The sequence below is a fragment of the Littorina saxatilis genome, linkage group LG10 (genome assembly GCF_037325665.1).
Source record: "Littorina saxatilis isolate snail1 linkage group LG10, US_GU_Lsax_2.0, whole genome shotgun sequence".
Lineage (NCBI taxonomy): Eukaryota > Metazoa > Mollusca > Gastropoda > Littorinimorpha > Littorinidae > Littorina > Littorina saxatilis.
The window spans coordinates 7,238,912-7,259,994 of NC_090254.1; the positions used below are offsets into that span (position 1 = coordinate 7,238,912).

General features: G+C 43.7%; 1 protein-coding gene across 1 annotated transcript; it reads right to left on the reverse strand.

Moving 5' to 3' along the window:
* Positions 1 to 43: 43 nt before the first annotated feature.
* On the reverse strand, positions 44 to 21,015 carry LOC138978057 (E3 ubiquitin-protein ligase MIB2-like). The gene is made up of 15 exons (XM_070350684.1): positions 20,520 to 21,015; positions 19,404 to 20,123; positions 18,547 to 18,657; positions 18,199 to 18,300; positions 15,558 to 15,753; positions 14,535 to 14,698; positions 13,780 to 13,928; positions 13,026 to 13,182; positions 10,020 to 10,174; positions 8,885 to 9,008; positions 8,333 to 8,438; positions 7,110 to 7,192; positions 5,926 to 6,086; positions 3,648 to 4,138; positions 44 to 3,327 (listed from the first exon to the last, which is right to left on the reverse strand). The coding sequence occupies exons 2-15, from the start codon at positions 19,572 to 19,574 to the stop codon at positions 3,287 to 3,289; spliced, it is 2,211 nt and encodes a 736-aa protein (XP_070206785.1). The 5' UTR covers positions 19,575 to 20,123; positions 20,520 to 21,015; the 3' UTR covers positions 44 to 3,286.
* Positions 21,016 to 21,083: the final 68 nt, after the last annotated feature.

The window sequence follows — 21,083 nt, forward strand, 5'->3', positions numbered from 1 at the left end:
CAGACACAAAAGTAGTTCAATTCTTTCTTTCTTTATTTGGTGTTTAATGGCAGTTACGGTTTGAATGAAATGACACGGCAATGAATGATTTAGATGGGGTACGAAAATAGATGGAAGCTCAGTAGAAAATTTATGAAAACTGCACCTAAACTGTACATGTACACATACATGCCAATCGGGCAACTGGGTAATTGACAGTGTTCACACATATTCTCTCTTGAAATAAAGCGAACCTTTAACGCTTTTATCTTAATCCTCATGCCACACATGCTAGAACAGGATTTAAACAGATATATACATATATGTAACATTTGGGTCAAATCTGATTATTTTCACTTACTTCGTTCGCGTCTGGAGCATAATCAAATACAGATTCAATTACTACATGACGGGCGCGGTGGCCTAGTGGATAAGACATCGGCCTCCTAATCGGAAGGTTGTGAGTTCAAATCCCGGCCGCGGCCGCCTGGTGGGTTCAGAGTGGAGATTTTTCCGATCTCCCAGGTCAACTTGTGTGCAGACCCGCTTGTGACCTATTCTCGTTGTGTGTACACGCAAGAACAATAACCCATGTTAGAGTTCGGTGGGTAAAAGAAACATGAAAATACCTACCATGCTTCCCCCGAAAGCGGCGTATGGCTGCGTGAGTGGCGGGGTAAAAACGGGCATACACGTGAAACCCACTCGTGCAAAACGTATGAGTGAACGTGGGAGTTTCTGCCTTTGAACGAAGAAGAAGAAGAAGAAAATACTACATGACAACCCCAAGACGGGGAGTGCAACTCTCCCAAATGTAGGTCAAAGAGGAGTTTGTACATCTGGTTTTTGAATATTTATCACTGTTTTCTTTTTACACATAAGTACTTCAAAACAAAACTACTGCAGATTTCCTAATCATGAAATCAGATTTACCCCTGTTCCTCACAAGTAATGTATGTCTTAGCACTCCTGTTTTATTTCAGCAGATGTTTAAGAAACTTTTTCTGTAACTTTTCCAGTACATTTAGGTTTTCATGATCCCCGGAGGCAAGGTGCTTTACACGCTGCAAGTACAAATAGTAAGGTAATCCTACAATCCGCATCATACTCTTTCTGGGTATTAGTGAGGGAAATAACACATACGTATCTTATATTGTCACAAAAATCATCATGCTACATGACATTTAAAAAAAAAAGAAATACATGTGAAATTGCGAGAACACAACTGAAGCTACAAACCAAGCCATAACATCAAATCCTGACTTTCACCTTGTATGGCGGTCATCAAAACCTGACTTTCATCTTGTATGGTGGTCATCAAAACCTGACTTTCACCTGGTATGGCGGAGGGTCATCAAATCCTGACTTTCACCCTGTATGGCTTAGGGTCATCCGCAAATCCTTACTTTTACCTTGTATTGTGGAGGGTCATCAAATCCTGACTTTCGCCTTGTATGGCGAAGGGTCATCAAATCCTGACTTTCACCTTGTATTCCGGAGGGTCATCAAATCCTGACTTTCACCTTGTATTGTGAAGGGTCATCAAATCCTGACTTTCACCTTGTATTGTGAAGGGTCATCAAATCCTGACTTTCACCTTGTATTCCGGAGGGTCATCAAATCCTGACTTTCACCTTGTATTGTGGAGGGTCATCAAATCCTGACTTTCACCTTGTATTGTGGAGGGTCATCAAATCCTGACTTTCACCTTGTATTCCGGAGGGTCATCAAATCCTGAGTTTCACCTTGTTTGGCGGCCATCAAATCCTGACTTTCGCCTTGTATTGTGGAGGGTCATCAAATCCTGACTTGCATCTTGTATTGTGAAGGGTCATCAAATCCTGACTTTCACCTTGTATGGCGGTCATCAAATCCTGACTTTCATCTTGTATTCCGGAGGGTTATCAAATCCTGACTTTCGCCTTGTATGGTGGCCATCAAATCCTGACTTTCACCTTGTATTGTGGAGGGTCATCAAATCATGACTTTCGCCTTGTATGGCGGCCATCAAATCCTGACTTTCACCTTGTATTGTGAAGGGTCATCAAATCCTGACTTTCACCTTGTATTCCGGAGGGTCATCAAATCCTGAGTTTCACCTTGTTTGGCGGCCATCAAATCCTGACTTTCACCTTGTATGGCGGCCATCAAATCCTGACTTTCACCTTGTATGGCGGTCATCAAATCCTGACTTTCACCTTGTATGGCAGAGGGTCATCAAATCCTGACTTTCACCTTGTTTGGCGGCCATCAAATCCTGAGTTTCACCCTGTATGGCGGCCATCAAATCCTGACTTTCACCTTGTATGGCGGTCATCAAATCCTGACTTTCACCTTGTATGGCAGAGGGTCATCAAATCCTGACTTTCACCTTGTATGGCAGAGGGTCATCAAATCCTGACTTTCACCTTGTATGGCGGTCATCAAATCCTGACTTTCACCTTGTATGGCGGTCATCAAATCCTGACTTTCACCTTGTATGGCGGTCATCAAATCCTGACTTTCACCCTGTATGGGCCGGTGGTCATCAAATCCTTACTTTCAATTTGTATGGCGGTCTTCAAATCCTGATAATACTCAAACGTCCAGCTTCAGAACTTTTCTAGGAATTGATCAATGTTTCTTTCTTGACCCAAACTGAACCCGACTGTGGCCCTGAAATTTGACATGGGTCAACTGGAATTTCACCATGTCAGTAAATCATAGGACCCTGGAAGTGTATGAAGTTTCCAAGCTCAATCGTCACTAATGTCAACGTTCAAGTGTTTCTGTTTTTTGCCTATGTACAGATGGTCAGCTGGCCTAGCACTATCGGGACCTACATTGAAACACTTCGATTAAACAAAGGAGCAACAATAATATTCACATATGTGACCCTCCACCACGAAATGAGTCGCATGTCACCTCGCGCGGTTCTGCGCTGGGCTTAATATAAGTCCGGTGAGTGTCTGGTAACAGTGTGAGGGTCACCTTAGTCACAGGCTTATAACTCAAACATTTTTCGCTCTTTTCTAAAACGGGTTTCACCACTGGATAGAGCATACACAACTCCTTAGGAAAATGTAAAAATAAGAAAATCATGCAAAGGTGACATGCGACTCATACCGTCGTGGAGGGTCACATATACAAGGACAGCAATTTGAGAGAAAAAAGAATGAGACAAAAACTTCAATAAACAAGCAGTGTAGTGGTAGGGTAGAACATTTAAAGAATCAAAAGCGAAATCTCAAGCCAATCAACCTCTGTGTCTATTCTCAAGTGGCGAATGTATATATATATATGCTCCTGTGTGGGTTTTCCGAGCATTTCACATCTGCTTGCAGTCATTAGGGTGTACGCTTTGTCCGTCTGCAAGAAAGCATATCATATGTATCATTGTATTTTACCCTAAACTCACACGCACGCATGCATGCACACACACACACACACACACACACACACACACACAAACACTCAAGTACGCACACAATACACACACACACACACACAAACACACACTCGCCTACACACACACACACGCACACGCACGCACACACACACACACACACACACACACACACACACACACACACACACACACACTGACATTGAAACAAAACAGAAACTGTCTAAGATCGAGGAAAAGACCTTGCTGACGCAGATCGAATTCACAGTTTTACTCCACTTACCTGCGCCAGTTACTATCTTGTCTTGGACCACTTCTTCACACAGAAGACACTCAGTGACCTTGATACTGCACGTGCTGCACACACACTTGTGTTGACATGGCAGCAGCGTGACGTCAGCCTTGGGGGCCCCGCACAGGCCACAGGGAAGCCCGACCCCCTTGAGGGCCTCTTTTAGTTTAACCCCGCTCTTCGCTTGGTCAAACATGATGCTATCTCTCTTGGTGGAGGTTGAAATTTGGTCTTCGCCCTTCCCTGGGTCCGCAGTGCTTAAGGCAGACTTGATTCCTTTTCTCACCGTGGAGATTGACAACTGGTCTCCGGTGTTTGCTGGGTCGATGGAACTCGAGGCAGACATGAATGGTTCTCTTTTGGTGGACATTGACAGCTGGTTGAATCTCTGTCCTATGTCCATGTCACTGCAACCCGTAATGCTGCTCGCTGCTCCTGTGTTACTGCTCGCTCTTTCTGATTTGCGCCTAACCAGCTCCGGGCTGTAAGCAAATAATTAGTCCACTATGACAGCAACATACACACACGCGCGCGCGCGTACGCACACACACATGCAAACACACGCATGGACACACACACACACACACACACACACACGCACGAACGCACGCATTCACGCGCGCAAGCACTCATTCACGCGCGCACGCACGCGCACACACAAACACATAAACACACTCACACATGCCAACTGACTAAGCAGTCCTGTAACCAATGTTAAAGCTAATTAAAGCGGATGTGTTAGTGAACATGCCTTAAACAAATCTCTAAGTGATAAGTCTAGACCAGTTTCGTGTATTTTTTGTTATTTTGTCTCTTTCTGTGCACAACTGTATATTTTAAAACGAATAATTATCCCTTTTTCTTTGTTTGCTCCTGTGGGCTTAGCATCTTTAATCAAAACGAGTGTTTGACTAGTCAAGTGCGTGACAGGTACTAAACAGATTACCACATGTGTCGATTAACAGGACAAAAGCCAAAATACTCATTGAACAGAATGGTGACGAATTCTCAGAATAACAGACAAAACTGACACATTAAAAACAGAAACAAGTCGCGTAAGGCGAAAATACAACATTTAGTCAAGTAGCTGTCGAACTCACAGAATGAAACTGAACGCAATGCCATTTTTCAGCAAGACCGTATACTCGTAGCATCGTCAGTCCACCGCTCATGGCAAAGGCAGTGAAATTGACAAGAAGAGCGGGGTAGTAGTTGCGCTAAGAAGGATAGCACGCTTTTCTGTACCTCTCTTTGTTTTAACTTTCTGAGCGTGTTTTTAATCCAAACATATCATATCTATATGTTTTTGGAATCAGGAACCAACAAGGAATAAGATGAAAGTGTTTTTAAATTGATTTGGACAATTTAATTTTGATAATAATTTTTATATATTTAATTTTCAGAGCTTGTTTTTAATCCAAATATAACATATTTATATGTTTTTGGAATCAGCAAATGATGGAGAATAAGATGAACGTAAATTTGGATCGTTTTATAAATTTTTATTTTTTTTTTACAATTTTCAGATTTTTAATGACCAAAGTCATTAATTAATTTTTAAGCCACCAAGCTGAAATGCAATACCGAAGTCCGGGCTTCGTCGAAGATTGCTTGACCAAAATTTCAACCAATTTGGTTGAAAAATGAGGGCGTGACAGTGCCGCCTCAACTTTCACGAAAAGCCGGATATGACGTCATCAAAGACATTTATCAAAAAAATGAAAAAAACGTTCCGGGATTTCATACCCAGGAACTCTCATGTCAAATTTCATAAAAATCGGTCCAGTAGTTTAGTCTGAATCGCTCTACACACACACACAGACAGACACACACAGACACACACATACACACACACACACACACACACACGCACGCACATACACCACGACCCTCGTCTCGATTCCCCCCTCTACGTTAAAACATTTAGTCAAAACTTGACTAAATGTAAAAAGACAAGCAAGTCATTGAACAGATGACAAATACTTATAACATAACAGAAAACATTTGATACATTAAAAACACAACAGACAAGCACGTCATTGAACAGATGACACACACTGTAACACAACAGTAAGCCACTGATACAGTGGAACCCCCCTTTTAAGACCCCCTAATTTAAGACTCCCTCCTTTATAAGACTTTGTTTTCTCAGACTTTCTGTTCCTAACCTCTGTAAAATTACCCCCATTTTAAGACTCCCTCCTTTTTAAAACCCGATTTTCTAAGTTTTTGGAGGTCTTAAAAGGGGGGTTCCACTCAGTGTACATACTTTTTCGTCATGAAGGATTTCACGCCCTCTATGACGTCAGGGTCGCCGTGGGACAGTGGGTCGCGCCCCCCAAAGTCCTCAACGTCCACGTAGGCTCCGTTACTGATGAGCAGACAGGCCAGGGCCACACGCACCTGTTTCTCCTGCTCACTTTGGGGGCCCTGCATTGTATACAGATCGTTGTTAAATTTAAAAGGTCACGTTGGGGTCACTTTGACACACGTCAACATCAACGACAACGTTTCAGTCCTACGTTCGGGGCCTTGTAAAAACATTGTTATCAACTTGTCAGTGTTACTTTGGGGGCCATGGCCTGAGGTGCACGAAGCAAAACTAGGTGCCACCCAACTGGGTGGGAACAAGCTCCGGGGTCTGATTGGTTGAGATCACAACAAATCTCAATTTCAATTAAGTTGTCAACTTTTCAAAAGATGTATCAGTTATTTGGAGACACGAATCAAACAACAACTAAACTTCAAAGCCAAAACTCCTCACGAGAAAACCGACTCTAGGGGCGGCAGTCAGCTCGCTACAAGTGAAAGGACAACAAGAAATTCCTCCGAGGTAGGAAAAACACCCCCGTCAAAGGGAAATAACCTTCTCAGTTGGTGGCAGTGACTGAGTGAGAATGGTTATTTCCCTTTGACCATTAAGATGTCCCTCTATAAGTCCTTGTATAATTTTAATCCACCAATAACTCCCTAACCGTGTGTTTGACTGGTCCCAATTTTTGTAAGGACCGTCTCAGGAATGTATAGAACCTGTTCACCAAGTTTGGTGACGATCGGTCCGTTCATTCTTGAGATCTATATGCGAACACAAACAAACAAACACATGGACCGAATCCTATACACACCCCTATACCGGGGGTGTAATTAACAGGAGTTGTTTTCCTTGTCAGAGTATTGATACTTGGTGATGGATTAAGCACATACGTGATACGTCCTATGCCGCTGAGAGGGTAGCTTGTTAAGTACCTGATTGAACTTGTATTACAACTGCCTTATGCGGTTGTCACATGAAGAAGGGACAATGTAAAAGCCATTTCTGTATATGTACGCAGCTTCTGAAAGTGTTTAAATGAGCTATATATGCGAGATAGTACGTAATGTGTTGAGAATAGAACGGGATATACATTCGCATACAAGTTGCATTTCAGTTTGAGACTGCTGTACGATGCTCACATGCCTGTCCTCGATTCTTCGGCCGGAAATAGTGGTGTGCAGTGCTGTCTGGCCGCCCAGATCTTGAGCATTGACATCCGCATCTGTAGAGTAGATAGTAGAGATTTAAATAAATACAAGTCGCGTAAGGCGAAAATACAATATTTAGTCAAGTAGCTGTCGAACTCACAGAATGAAACTGAACGCAATGCAACGCAGCAAGACCGTATACTCGTGGTCCAGCGCTCACGGCATAGGCAGTGAAATTGACAAGAAGAGCGGGGTAGTGGTTACGCTATGCTGCATAGCACGCTTTTCTGTACCTCTCTTCGTTTTAACTTTCTGAGCGTGTTTTTAATCCAAACATATCATATCTATATGTTTTTGGAATCAGGAACCGACAAGGAATAAGATGAAAGTGTTTTTAAAACGATTTCGAAAAAAAAATTTTGATAATAATTTTTATATATTTAATTTTCAGAGCTTGTTTTTAATCCGAATATAACATATTTATATGTTTTTGGAATCAGCAAATGATGGAGAATAAGATAAACGTAAATTTGGATCGTTTTATAAATTTTTATTTTTTTTTACAATTTTCAGATTTTTAATGACCAAAGTCATTAATTAATTTTTAAGCCACCAAGCTGAAATGCAATACCGAACCCCGGGCTTCGTCGAAGATTACTTGACCAAAATTTCAACCAATTTGGTTGAAAAATGAGGGCGTGACAGTGCCGCCTCAACTTTCACGAAAAGCCGGATATGACGTCATCAAAGACATTTATCCAAAAAATGAAAAAAACGTTCGGGGATTTCATACCCAGGAACTCTCATGTCAAATTTCATAAAGATCGGTCCAGTAGTTTAGTCTGAATCGCTCTACACACACACACACACAGACACACATACACCATACCCTCGTTTCGATTCCCCCTCGATGTTAAAATATTTAGTCAAAACTTGACTAAATATAAAAACGATGGGGGCACGGTTAGCCAAAAAGTAAACAAACCAAGATATAGATGTACATTATACTATAAATCAAAATTTGAAGAGGAGAATAACACGCGGTACAAGATGGTAAATCAACAAACTAAACAAGCAAGCATATAAGTGGGCATGAAATCATACATTCAAAGGAGAATAGTACGTATAGTACCAAGTGGTAAAAAGAAGGAAAGAACCAAGCTAAAAAATAGGCATTAAATGACAAATTGAAATGTGAAAGGAAACCACATGACCTAGCTCGAGCAGCGCCTCTGCAGCACGGTACACGGCGCGGACACAGGCAAGCAGCAAGGGAACACACGAGCTGCTGGCAAAGGGTCTGTTGACGTCACATCCGCCCTGTGCACAATACAGTCAGATAAGACTTACAGTGCATGGATGCTTTTTAAATACGTTCTGTCGGTGCTTCCCTCTTTCTAATGTGACAGGGGAGGCTACCGCTCCTTTCACAGCAGACTCTGCACCCGAGCTGTTGGCCTTTAAGTCAACACCCGTGGTTTGTGGAAATCTGTTTGTGATGGGGTCTGGTAGTTTCCGATTGTCTGTATGTTCATGGAAACCTTCGGGTTTGCATAACAGTTTTTATAGGGCTAAGAAATTAGCCCTAACATTTTCAAACCTGTTTGATTGCACTTCGCTTCCCGAGGTGATCGTAGTGTTTTGTACACACGGTTACACTAAACACAGCACACATTCATGGTTTCATTAAAGGCAGAGTCTTTCCCATGTAAATGATTCGACACTTATCAAAAGGATTAAGCCCATACAATAAAGCGTCCACTTACCATAAGGATTAGGACCCGCACACACTCGTCTTGGTCATTGTTGACAGCCAGACGGAGGGGCGTGACTCCGTTGGCCACGGTGTGAATCTCACTTTTGTCTTTCGCTACCATTAGTTCCAGGGCCCTGAAAGCATGCGAGGGAGATTTGTGACCCTCCACGACGGTATGAGTCGCATGTCACCTTTGCATGATTTTCATATTTTTACATTTTCCTGAAGAGTTTTTTATGCTCTATCCAGTGGTGAAAACCGTTTTAGAAAAGAGCGAAAACTGTTTGAGTTATAAGCCTGTGACTAAGGTGACCCTCACACTGTTACCAGACACTCCCCGGACTTGTATTAAGCCTAGCGCAGAACCGCGCGAGGTGACATGCGACTCATTTCGTGGTGGAGGGTCACATTTGGGCTTCAAGTCACACCCCAGGCAGCAGAGCAATATGCTGGGAATATGGACAATAAAAATTATATGATGTGGCATTTGGAAATCATACGTCAAAACCATGTGGCAGCCATAGACAAATTGCAAATGGTTTTAGAGTGGCAGCCATATGGCTTTCAGGTGGAAATGACATGTCAAAACCACAGACTTTGGATTTTAGGCCTCATCATTTTATTGCAAGTAAGAGGTTAACGATGACAAATTACATTGCACAATGATGCTATGGTGTTCAGAGTACCTACACATGCTGAGAACAAATTTAAACTACCCACCGTTTTTGGATAAAAAATGAGTGCCAACTCAGGTCTTAAAAGCATGTTTCTTGACCATTAGGCTGGCTTTTGTCTTTTGTTTGTCACAAAGTCATTGCAGTGTTACACAGAAGGGCCAATAGAAAATGTTTCCATGGTCCCAGCTGACGGGTCCCGTCAACAAAACTCTGTCTGATCTGCTGTGACGCAGCCACATAGATGTAAACCCTATGTTCTTTAGCTTTGTGGAAGTCCTAACATAGAGCACGCGTGCATTTGCGTCAACGTTCTTCGCTGGAAAAATAACAGTGAACTTTCTGTTAAAACGATACTATTTCACAAATTACTGCTTCTGAAGATTACAACGAACGTGCAAAAAAGGCATTCTGCATGTGATCGCTTTTAGTAAATTTGACGAATTAATAGTTGAATTTTCTTCCGCTTACCGAGCGTTTCCCTTCATGACGGCGTGATGCAGGGGAGGAAAACCACTGCGGTTCCTGAGAGAGAGGTCTATGCCGGGGATGGCCATCAAGCCTTCCACCGCGCGGTGATTGTGATCCATGATGGCAACGTGCAAAGCTGTGTCTCCATAGTCGTCCTGCAATAATAAACAACAGACTATCATGTTTCTCACTAAAACACAATGATTTTTTTTAAAGCGCTTTTTATAGCTAAGTAGCAGTCTCAGGAGGCTTTACACGGCTGGTTTCCCGACTCTTGTTCCTTGTCCCAGCATGCTCTCACACCGCCCCGCCCCAGCATCCACTGCTCCCAGTTGGTATACTTATACCGGGATGGCAAAATCTCAAAATTTAAACTCGCCAGCCGGGCTAGTAACTTCAAAAAAGTCACTAGCCCGCTAGAATTTTTGCTGGCCCGGTACATACCACAGTTGCTGCATCTACAGTGTTTATAACGCTTTGAAACTAGATAGTACAACCAGAAGTGTTGCATTTGACCAGAATTTTCACTGGCCAGCCGGGCGAGTTGTCAGGCGGTTTCTACTACCCCGGCAGATGTTTTGCTCGTCGAGCGGACGATTTGACCACCCCTGCTTATAAGACAAAACGATTCCTGCATGATCATTCAAATGATCGGTATTGGAGGAGCAGGTATCACAATAGCAATGCGAAGTCACATCTTTTCCTCACGTCAGAAGAGTAAGAAAAAGTCGAGATGTTAATCGCGAAAGAGTGGGGTTCGAACCTAGGGAAACAAATCATTTCATACCATTCTATTATTTTGATACTGTAGTATTCCATTGCTGAGAAATGCGGACCGCGTACTCTCAGCGGAAGGTAAGCAGCAACGACTACCGCCCTGTGGCATTGACTTCAGTCGTGATGAAGTGTTTGGAGCGTTTAGTGCTCCAGCGCTTGAAGGTAGCCACTGATGCTAGTCTTGACCCTCACCAGTTTGCATATCGGGCCAACCGTTCCGTGGACGATGCAGTAGCCTTAGGTCTACATCATATTGTTGAGCACCTGGAGAAGCCTGGTAGCTATGCTAGAGTTCTTTTCATTGACTATAGCTCTGCCTTTAACACCATTGTTCCACATAAACTGTTCTCCAAGCTCACTGGCATGTGCGTCGAGGAATCCCTTTGTAAGTGGGTTCTAGATTTTTTGTTGGATAGGCCTCAGGTTGTAAGAGTAGGCAGCAGTACTTCTAGCTCAATCACCTTGAACATTGGTGCCCCACAGGGGTGTGTTCTCTCCCCACTGTTGTTCTCCCTCTTCACCAACGACAACGTGAGCCATGACCCCTCAGTAGTCATCCTGAAGTTCTCCGATGACACTACTCTGGAAGGCCTGATCAGTGTCGGTGATGAGTCGGGGTACCGAGCGGAGGTTGCGAGAGTGTCGGGCTGGTGTGTGGCTAATGACCTTGACCTTAACGTCACCAAAACCAAGGAGATGGTCTTTGACCGTAGGAAGAAAAAGACTCCCCTCTTACCACTCACCATCAGCGGTGAGAACGTAGAGCAGGTTGATTCCTTCAAATTTCTAGGGGTGACCATCTCCAATGACCTTAGCTGGGCTGTTCATACTGACCTTTCAGTAAAGAAGGCCCATCAGCGTCTCTACTTCCTGAGACAGCTGAGGAAGTTCAAAGTGTCCTCCTCCATCATGTCCCAGTTCTACAGGGCTGCTGTAGAGAGTCTCCTTACCTCTTCTATCACGGTTTGGTACAGCAGCTCCTGCCAGTTTGAGAAAGAAAAACTGGAGAAGGTCGTTAGGGCTGCCAGCAGGATCGTTGGCAGAGATCTCCCCTCTATAGACTCCCTTCACATCCTGCGCATGATGAGGAAATGTAGGTCCATCATGCAGGATCCCACACACCCGGCTGGTCATCTCTTCCAGCCTCTGCTCTCGGGGCGCAGGCTCAGAACCCTCAGATGCCGTACGGCAAGACTCAGAAACAGTTTCTACCCCCAGGCTGTCCTGGCTTTTAATAACCGGTAAATGAACCCTACATATTGTGACACGTTTTAAGATGCTCTAGGAATATGGTTTTAGTAACTGACATAACATACTGTGATATATAGAGTGGGTTTTAGTATGGTGACACCACTGTGACGCGATGAAGCCAGACTATGTTTTAGCAGCTGGTTATATTACCGGAATACACATCTAGTATGTTTTAGTAGTTTTAGTCGTTCTTTAACCACTGTGATGTGTTGGAAGAGTTTATTTTTATGTGCTGTTTTAGAGGTACATTTTATCAGTATGGAACATGTTCAGTTCTTACAGTAGTTGATAGTGGGGGGGGGGATCCTATCTTATTCTGCGTACTTTTATTGTGGTTCCGATAGCTCTTAGAGTCTCATAGTTCTCACCATGTCTGTATAGTGTATACATGTATTAGTTACTGTGATACCAAATTGTCTTACCCATGTATGTATGATGCTATGCGCCAGTGATGTATGAATGCTATTTATTTTTGTTTTTATCACACAGCAAGCTGCTTTCCTCGTGTATTTTTTATGTTCATTCATGTATTGTACACTTGGCAATAAATTATCTATCTATCTATCTATCTAACAAAGTCGTGCTACCTAAATGTGCGTGTGTAGATGTTATCAGCCACCTGCGCTTTTGCCAACACGATCGAGGTCTTCTACGTGCTGCAGCTGTGACACGGGGGTAAGACACGAATACTTATGTGCAGACCTGCTAGTGCCTTATCCCCTTTCGTGTGTACACGCAAGTACAAGACCAAGTGCGCACGGAGAAGATCCTGTAATCCATGTCAGAGTTCGGCGGGTTATCGAAACACGAAAATACCCAGCATGCTTCCCCCAAAATTGGCGTATGCTGCCTGAATGGCGGGGTAAAATCGTTATCATACACGTAAAACTCCTCTCGTGCAAAACATGAGTAAACGTAAGAGTTTTAGCTAATAAACGAAAAGGACGAAAAAGAAGAACTCTGTTAGTGGAAGTTTACCTGAGCGTTAGCGTCAACGCCGCGATCAACAAGGATTCTGATGACACGTGGCATGTCATTCCAGGCCGCCTTATGAACCAGCGTGTGACGTTTGACGTCCAGGTGAAAGGGGTCTGCTCCGTGCTCCAACAACATCAACACTAACTCTTCGTCCTTGCTGTGTCACAAAGATTGGTTTATATGAAGCACGTGCAACATGGCAGCTACGTATAGCCAGGGACAATGGTGCTGAGATTGTAGTTAACAGAGAAAATCACTCTTGTACTCGTTCTCTGTCCATTTCTTTCTACTCGGTTTCGTCTCTCTCTCTTTCTTCCTCTCTTGCTTTCCCTTTCTCTCTCCCTCTCTCTTGCTCCCTTTCTCTCTCTCTCTTGCTCTCTCTCTATTTCTCTATCTCTTTATCTGTTCCTCTCTCTCTTCCTCTCTCTCTCCCTCTCTCTTGCTCCCGCTCTCTCTTCCTCTCTCTTGCTCCCTCTCTCTCTTCCTCTCTCTCTGTCTGTCTCTCTCTTTCTCTCTCTTTCTCTCTTTCTCTCTCTCTCACTCTCGCAAACTGGTGTACTTCCATGTTTGTGGTTTAGATGTAGTAAGGGCAGGTTGTGGGACTAGGCTGAGCCTAAAGCAGCTATCCTTAAGTTAAAAAGATCAATCAATCTCTCTCTCTCTCTCTCTCTCTCTCTCTCTCTCTCACTCTCTCTCTCTTTCTACCACCTCTAAAAACCGGAGAAATAATTGAGGAATAACAGGACCATCACACCTCTGAGTGGCGATGTAGGTCGGAGCTCTTTGTGGCGACAGGCAGTGGTTGACGTCAGCACCACATTCCAGCAACACGCGCGCCACCTCCCGGTGACCGTGTCCGCATGCTAGTATCAGAGGGGTCATACGCTGGATCTCGCGTTCAAGCTGCGGGAGTTACAATGTGAAAACATAGACATCTAGGTATGCATGTAATTTTTGGCGGTTTATATCGAGAAACGTGATAGAGAGACATCAGAGCTTAACTGATCATGTTTGGAGATAACTCTCTGAATTTGTGTCGATTTTTTAAAATTGGTACCTTACGCAATTGTCAGGTCGATTTGAGGGGTACTCTTTTTCGGAAGGCGGTCACGTGACCTCTGTAAAAGAAATCTTTGATCCAAAAAGTTTGCCAGACAGCCATTTAATGGCATTGGAAGTTTGAATGAAATGACAGAGAATTAAGAATTTAGTTTGGGGTGCAATAATGTTTGTGCCAACTTTTGTCTAATAAACAGTCAGACATGAACACAAAACAACAGCGTTATGACTCTGACATCCAAAAAAGAGAAATATATATAGTCTGGTTTACAATCAAACATGAAAGCAAAACAACAGTTTTATGGTTCTGACATAAAAAAAGAGAAATATATATAGTCTGGTTTACAATCAGACATGAAAGCAAAACAACAGTTTTAAGATTTTGACAAAAGAAAAAAAATAAGTAGATAGTCTGGTTTACAATCAGACACGAAACAAAAGAGTCCATACCAGTGATCTGTTAGCCATGCATATCCGCCTGACCGTATGGTGGTCCCCTCTCTCGGCAGCGATGAAGAGGTCAGCAGGGTCAGATGACAGGCTGGACAGCAGAGAAGTTGTCCTTTCTTTCATCACAGCGCTTCTCAGCGTTTGGAACAGCGAGCTTTCATCTCCTGGGCACAGAAAAAAAAATGTTCTGAACTAACACTGACGGGTTAGTATTGGTTGTGAAAGAGTGAACACTCTTGCTTTTAGTGAGTAAAACTTTCCCACGTGGCAATATTGGCCAGTCACAAGCGAGGGGTGTGTCTGAACGAAGAGCACGTGTAGAAAGGTTCCTGCACTTCTTCTTCTTCTTCTTCTGCGTTCGTGGGCTGAAACTCCCACGTACACTCGTGTTTTTGCACGAGTGGAATTTTACGTGTATGACCGTTTTTACCCCGCCATTAAGGCAGCCATACGCCGCTTTCGGAGGAAGCATGCTGGATATTTTCGTGTTTCTATAACCCACCGAACTCTGACATGGATTACAGGATCTTTTCCGTGCGCACTTGGTCTTGTGCTTGCGTGTACACACGAAGGGGGATAAGCCACTAGCAGATCTGCACATAAGTTGACCCGGGAGATCGGAAAAATCTCCACACTTAACCCACCAGGCGGACGCGACCGGGATTCGAACCCTCGACCTTCCGATTAAGAGGCCGACGTCTTACCACCCCGCCACAGCGCCCGTCGGTTCCTGCACTAAAAGCAAGGGTGTTCACTACTTTACAGCCCATGCAAACCCGATATAGTTATTTCCGGAGTTCGTTCAACCAGAACAACCAACAAGAGAAAGAACATGTTGCGCTTGAAATAAAAGTTTCTGCATTCTGAATTCATTTCCATTTCATTCAACCTTTGATACTGATAGTCACTCTAGAGAGAATCGAGTCAGTTCCACAAGTAGAAACAAATCGTCAAATGTTTACACTGGTTTTAATGAAGATAGATAATAAATCTTGCCAATAAAGATCAAGTTTAAAAACTTACCACCATCGTTACAGTGTGTCTTCGCCGCTCCTCCGATTATTTTTTCATCGTTTGCCACCTGGAGTGAATCTACAGGTGTGTCGTCCGGGACAGGTGTACAGCAGGCTGGTGCGAAAACCAAGTGCTGGCTTCCAAAGCTGACCTTCACATCTCCGTCAGTGTCCACGCGCACCACTTCACCCACCTTACCTGCCGCCTGTGTACACACCATACACCGGTTAGAACGGCGATCATAAATCTTGGTTGAAAATAAATTCCACTTCAATCCCGTTTACCCCCCGTATCACCAAACACTGATCGGACTGTCCTTGCTTGTGCTGTTTGTTCAGTTTTTAATACACAAATACACCGAATTATCGTAAACCAAGCTGATATAGATAATCGCTCTGAAAAAGAGCCACCCACCGTTGTCACCAATGGCGAAGAATGACCGATAAGCTGTCGGTTTTAGTGAGTTAAATTTCTCAAATATAGTGTTTTCGTCGACTGCTTATTAGTACTGCAGAAAACTAAACTGGTACTTGGTACACTATGACGTTGGTTGTTATGTTGGATGTTGTTTTTTAACATCCAAACCATATTGTACCATCCGTAGCCCTGACTTACTTAAAGCTCAAGGAATAATATCTTTGGAAAAAGTCCCTCTGATGCCTTCCAAATTAATATCATAAGATTATGCGTTACAACGAATGCTACCGCGCAGAAGGGGCTGCCTTCACTTTGCAAAAGTTATTTGTTGGAAGCTTAATCACATTTCGTAAAATTAGGCAAAGAAAGGGCACTCTTCCCTCGCTGCAAGATGGCGTTTGTGTACGTGTGTTGCTACTAAGACAGCCGCGTCATAGAGGGCGTTGTCCGTCTAGCCGTCAGGCGGCGCCTCCGGTTATTAGTACTGCAGGAAACTATACTTTCACCGAGGTTAACCGTGACATTAGACAGATCTAGATGTGGAACTTTTCAGCAGTGTACGGGAACGTGTACGGGTAACGTCATCCAATCTCGTTTTCACGTCACGCGTTTGCCAAGATCTACACGTCTTGATTTGGAACGTTTCAGCACGTGTACGGGTAACGTCATCAAATCTAGTTTTAACGTCACGCGTTTGCCAAAATCTACACGTCTTGGTGGGAGCAAAACAACGTATGCATTTGGAACATTGCAGAAACAAAAATGAGTTACGGGTGACGTAATATCCACACGTACTAGTACCTGTAGGTCTTTGCTACACGTTCGCTCGTCTAGAACACTGTATTTGGTGTACTACGACAATAGTTGGTGGGTAGGTTTTTGTTTTTTTTAACGTCCCTTCAAGTGATTTGGCTTTCCGGGACCGATGCAAGTTACGACGATGGGGTTGAGGTAAAAGGTGAAGGTAAAGATATTTCGATAAGGCCTAAACAGAAAATAGGTGTGGTTACGGTAACCCGACCTACCCTATTTTTAGGGGCCAACCCTATAACTTTTTATTACATTTGTAAAAAAAATAAAAAAAATAAAAAAGTTGAAAAAAAAACAAAAAAAAACCAGTGCAGAAAACGCAATGAAGGCGAAAGCGCTCGAGTCGCACACTTATTTCCCTGTCAAGTTGGTTTAATTTGTACACATTAGAAAAAAAAGTTTAAAAAAAAAGTGATTGTCTACCTTCCTACCCTATTTTTTTGTGGGCTATGTTACCTTAACCACACCTATTTTTTTGTGGCCTAACAATATTTGATCGTAGGGGAGCGAAATGAACCAGTTCTCAACCTTTCTAGGGCCAGCTTTATGAGGGCAGTGCCCGTACAATTATCCTCTCAATCGCTGCATTTGGCTTCCCCAGCCCTAAATAGGGTCAGGTACCCCTTTCCAGCTGGGTGGACTGGAGAGCGCTCGGAAAATTGGGGGTGAGACAACAGTAAAAGAGCGTCCAAAGCAGCCTTACACTTTTAGGTACAAAAACGGTTAGTTTCAAATTTAAAACATCGCTTGTTCTTCTTCTTCTTCTTGTTGCCGCTACACGTGGAGACCAGTCCAATTGAGAAATGTAGTGGTCATCTGCAGGGACGCCGCCGTGCCGTACAGCTTATCCTGGATGGGGGTCGGCTCCGGCCACATCTTCCTTCTCAACAACTGGAAGTTCCCGCAGTCTTGTAGGATGTGGTGGGTGTCCTGCTCTGCTTCTCCACAGGGACACATCGGGGATGGCACAACTTTCAGCTTTGAGTGGAGGTGTTGTGCCCTGTTCGCAGCCTAAAGATGGTAACCTGCTCTGGTCTTGTGAGCAGATGAAGGCTGTCTTTTTGAGCCGGGGTTCGGAACAGGGCTTTAGTGATGGTATTTAGCTCGGCAAGGCTCACGGCGTTGTCTTCTTGTTCTTTTTTTGCACCGGATTTTGCCAGGTCATCGGCTTTCTCATTTCCCTCTATGCCGCAGTGTGAGGGCATCCCTGCTAAGGAACATCGCTTGTTCATTTTAATGCTTGTTATTCTCGCAAATGCCAGGAGATTGATTCTGTATAACTCTCGCTTACCCCAATACACACGTCGTATGCATTTAGAAAGTCTAGAGCGCTTACTTGCCTTTGTCTACTGGATGTTTAGTTCCAAATGTTACTCGTAGCCCCGAAAGAGTGAAAAGAAGCAAGGCGTAACAAACACATCACCTGTTCCATGTGGTCCTTCCAGCCACCACGACAGTTCAGAGCTTTCAGTTCGTCCCTGTCTTTTCTGAGTCGTACTCTGTCCCCTTTCTGGAAGTCCTGCACCTGTTTACATATGATAATGCTATACAGTCATGCCTGTTTAGATACTGAATCAAAAAACAACGGGGCAGACAACCAGTCAAACTTTTACTTACAGCTGTTGTTCCCCTTATCGAAGTGTTGATTTTTAGGGACATCATGAGTACGTGCCTGTTACGTACAATGTTAGTCATTGGGTTTCATAGTGTGTCATTATGACATGGTCAGTTCTCTGACACAACATGGCATTAGTTTTAAAAGGTTACTGACCTTTACAAGAGCTTTGGGATTCACGCTGACTTCATCTGTCTGAAACTTGACTATCACGCCGCCCTTGTCCGTCACTGGTTCACCAGTCACGTGGCCTGTCTTTCCCAGAATCTTTGAGACACAACAAGTTTCAAATTGACAATAGCACTCTTTTCGAACACCAATTTAACTCAGAAACAAAATGATGGCATGGCTGATAGCATCAACATGACAGCAGGAATCATTATTAACCCACGGATGTCGTTTGATGTCGGCAATCGCGGCGTTACGCCAAAACTTACTTCAAATCGCCCAAAACTTTCATTTTGGTCCAACTTTTTTCACGGTAGACATAACGTGAAGCCGAAAACTGGCCAAAAAACTATCGAAAATTGCAGAAACTTGTTCTGGACATTTTCGCAATATTTAATATTGAACAAAACCAAATCCTAACAACATTGCTGTAACTGCATAGTTTATGGCTGGTACTCAGGGCCGGACCAAATGAGTTGTAAGGGGGGGGTTCCTCCTTTTCAGTTGGGGGGGAAAATCAGCGAAGAAGTTGGGAAGTCACAAGCGCGCGCCTGCTCCCCCGGAACATTTTTGAAAAACGGTTAAAATCTGTGCAATCTGGTGCATTCTGGGCCTTGTTTTGAGGGTTAAGGCCTGTCAGTGTGAGTTGGTGTGTGTGTGGGGGGGGGGGGGGGTACCTTTTTCTCATCGGATTTCACATTGAATAACATTTGTTAGAGACACACACAAAATTTATTTTTAAATTTTTTTTTAAAAAAACACTCAAAGCAAGGTACATGCTTTTTCCAGGGGTGGGGTTCCGGAACCCCTGGAACCCCCCCCTGGGTCCGGCCCTGGGTACTCACTCTTTCCAGATCCTCTGTGTCTGCCCCGCATTCCCGCTGCATTAGCAGAAGCTTCTCCAGCCCAACACGAACTGCAACTTGGACTCCAGGCGTCAACGCGTCACCATCTGCAGAAGTAATTACTTCCCTTCCTTCACCCTCGTTCGTCAAAGTCTCTGCTTTTACTGACATCACTGCTCCTCCGGTTTCTTTGACACAGAAATTGGATCTAACATTGTTACAGAATTACATGCATTGTCCGAGTTAGCTCCAAAACTGTGCATAATGTGGTCATTTCTGTCGTTAGTTGAAGAAAAGGGATGCTTCCAGCCGCCATTTTGGACTAACTTTATCTGTCATGTTCTTATTTAAAATGGCCGCACCAATATTTTCCTTCTGAACTAGATGTAAATAAGAGAGCTATTTTAAGATCCGTAGCATGAATGACAGTTTAAGTAATTGTTCATACCTTAAAGATCAAGATATTACAATTGAGAGGCTTTATAGAGAGAATCTGAAGATCTTCACTGAATGCAAGAGATGACCAACCTGCGATAACGCTTGTGTTGGTTGTGGACACATTTCCTGACGTCATGAGTTCGCTGTGTGGCGGACTCGCCGGAGGGCTGGGATCGTACGCACTGTCCACACTGGACATGGCCTGGTCAGCTGCGTGTCCTGAGTGGATACTCTGCGACCCTCCGGCCAGTGCGGCAGTCAGTTTCGCAATTTGATCTGAATCTAACACACGCAGAAATAAAGATATAACGTTTTGTTGTGTCAATAATTAAATGTTCATATAACCTACAATTCTTGTTTTTTGATTATGAGTCATTTGATATTCTTGACCAAATGTGGATGGGACGTAGTCAAAGTCGCGCAGAGCAAAGTATGCTAAAGAGGTCCAGATACGTGCCCCCTCCCCCCCCATAAACACCCCCCACACACACACACACACACTCCTCCAGATCTGTTTTGTCCAACGGAGATGAATGGTACAATCTGTTACAAAATGAGCTTAGGATTGTCATGTTACTATATTACTGAATTGTGTGTTTTTGGCATTCAAATGACTCATAGTCTTTTTTCTCCCAGGTTGAAACCTGCTATTTGCACAACACCAAAGCAACAACTCACCCAGCACGGGGAGATGATCCCTGTAGTAGTAAGGCCCCACCTCCTCCTCCACACACGCAACGTCCACGTTGCCATGGTAACCCACACGGTAAGAATTGACGTCACTACTGGGCCATTCCACTTTCAACATATTCCTACAAGAGTCTGGCGATGCGTTTTCGTAACCTTTGACCTCTCCCTCCGACCCTTGACCTCCGTCCTGGTCACCCCACTGCCAGTCCTTGCCCCTGATGACCTTTGACCCCGGAAACAGTCCAAGGGAGCGATTTTTGACGCTGGTCTTCCTTCTGAGAACGAGGTGTCTGGAATTGATTGATACAGTGTCTGTGTGGTGATTGCTGTGTGAATAAATTGGTGGATCGATCCAATTCAAATACTTAATCATACTGATTAAACGTATACTTAAATGTGAAATGTCCCACTTTTGAACACACGTTTTGTTTGTTATCAAAGTTGTATCTAATACACACACAATTTGACTAAATAAACGGAGTACACATGGTAAAAACTGTGTTCAAAACGTTTAACAACAAGGGTGTTCAAAATATGAACACTTCAGTTTGG

Coding starts and splice junctions, on each gene's coding strand:
- LOC138978057 (XM_070350684.1), bottom strand. CDS start 19,574: ATGTCAGTAAAAGCAGAGACTTTGACGAACGAGGGTGAAGGAAGGGAA. Junction 14,699..15,557: donor GACACACTGTAACGATGGTG/GTAAGTTTTTAA, acceptor TTCTGTGCCCAG/GAGATGAAAGCTCGCTGTTC. Junction 13,929..14,534: donor GCATGGCTAACAGATCACTG/GTATGGACTCTT, acceptor TAACTCCCGCAG/CTTGAACGCGAGATCCAGCG.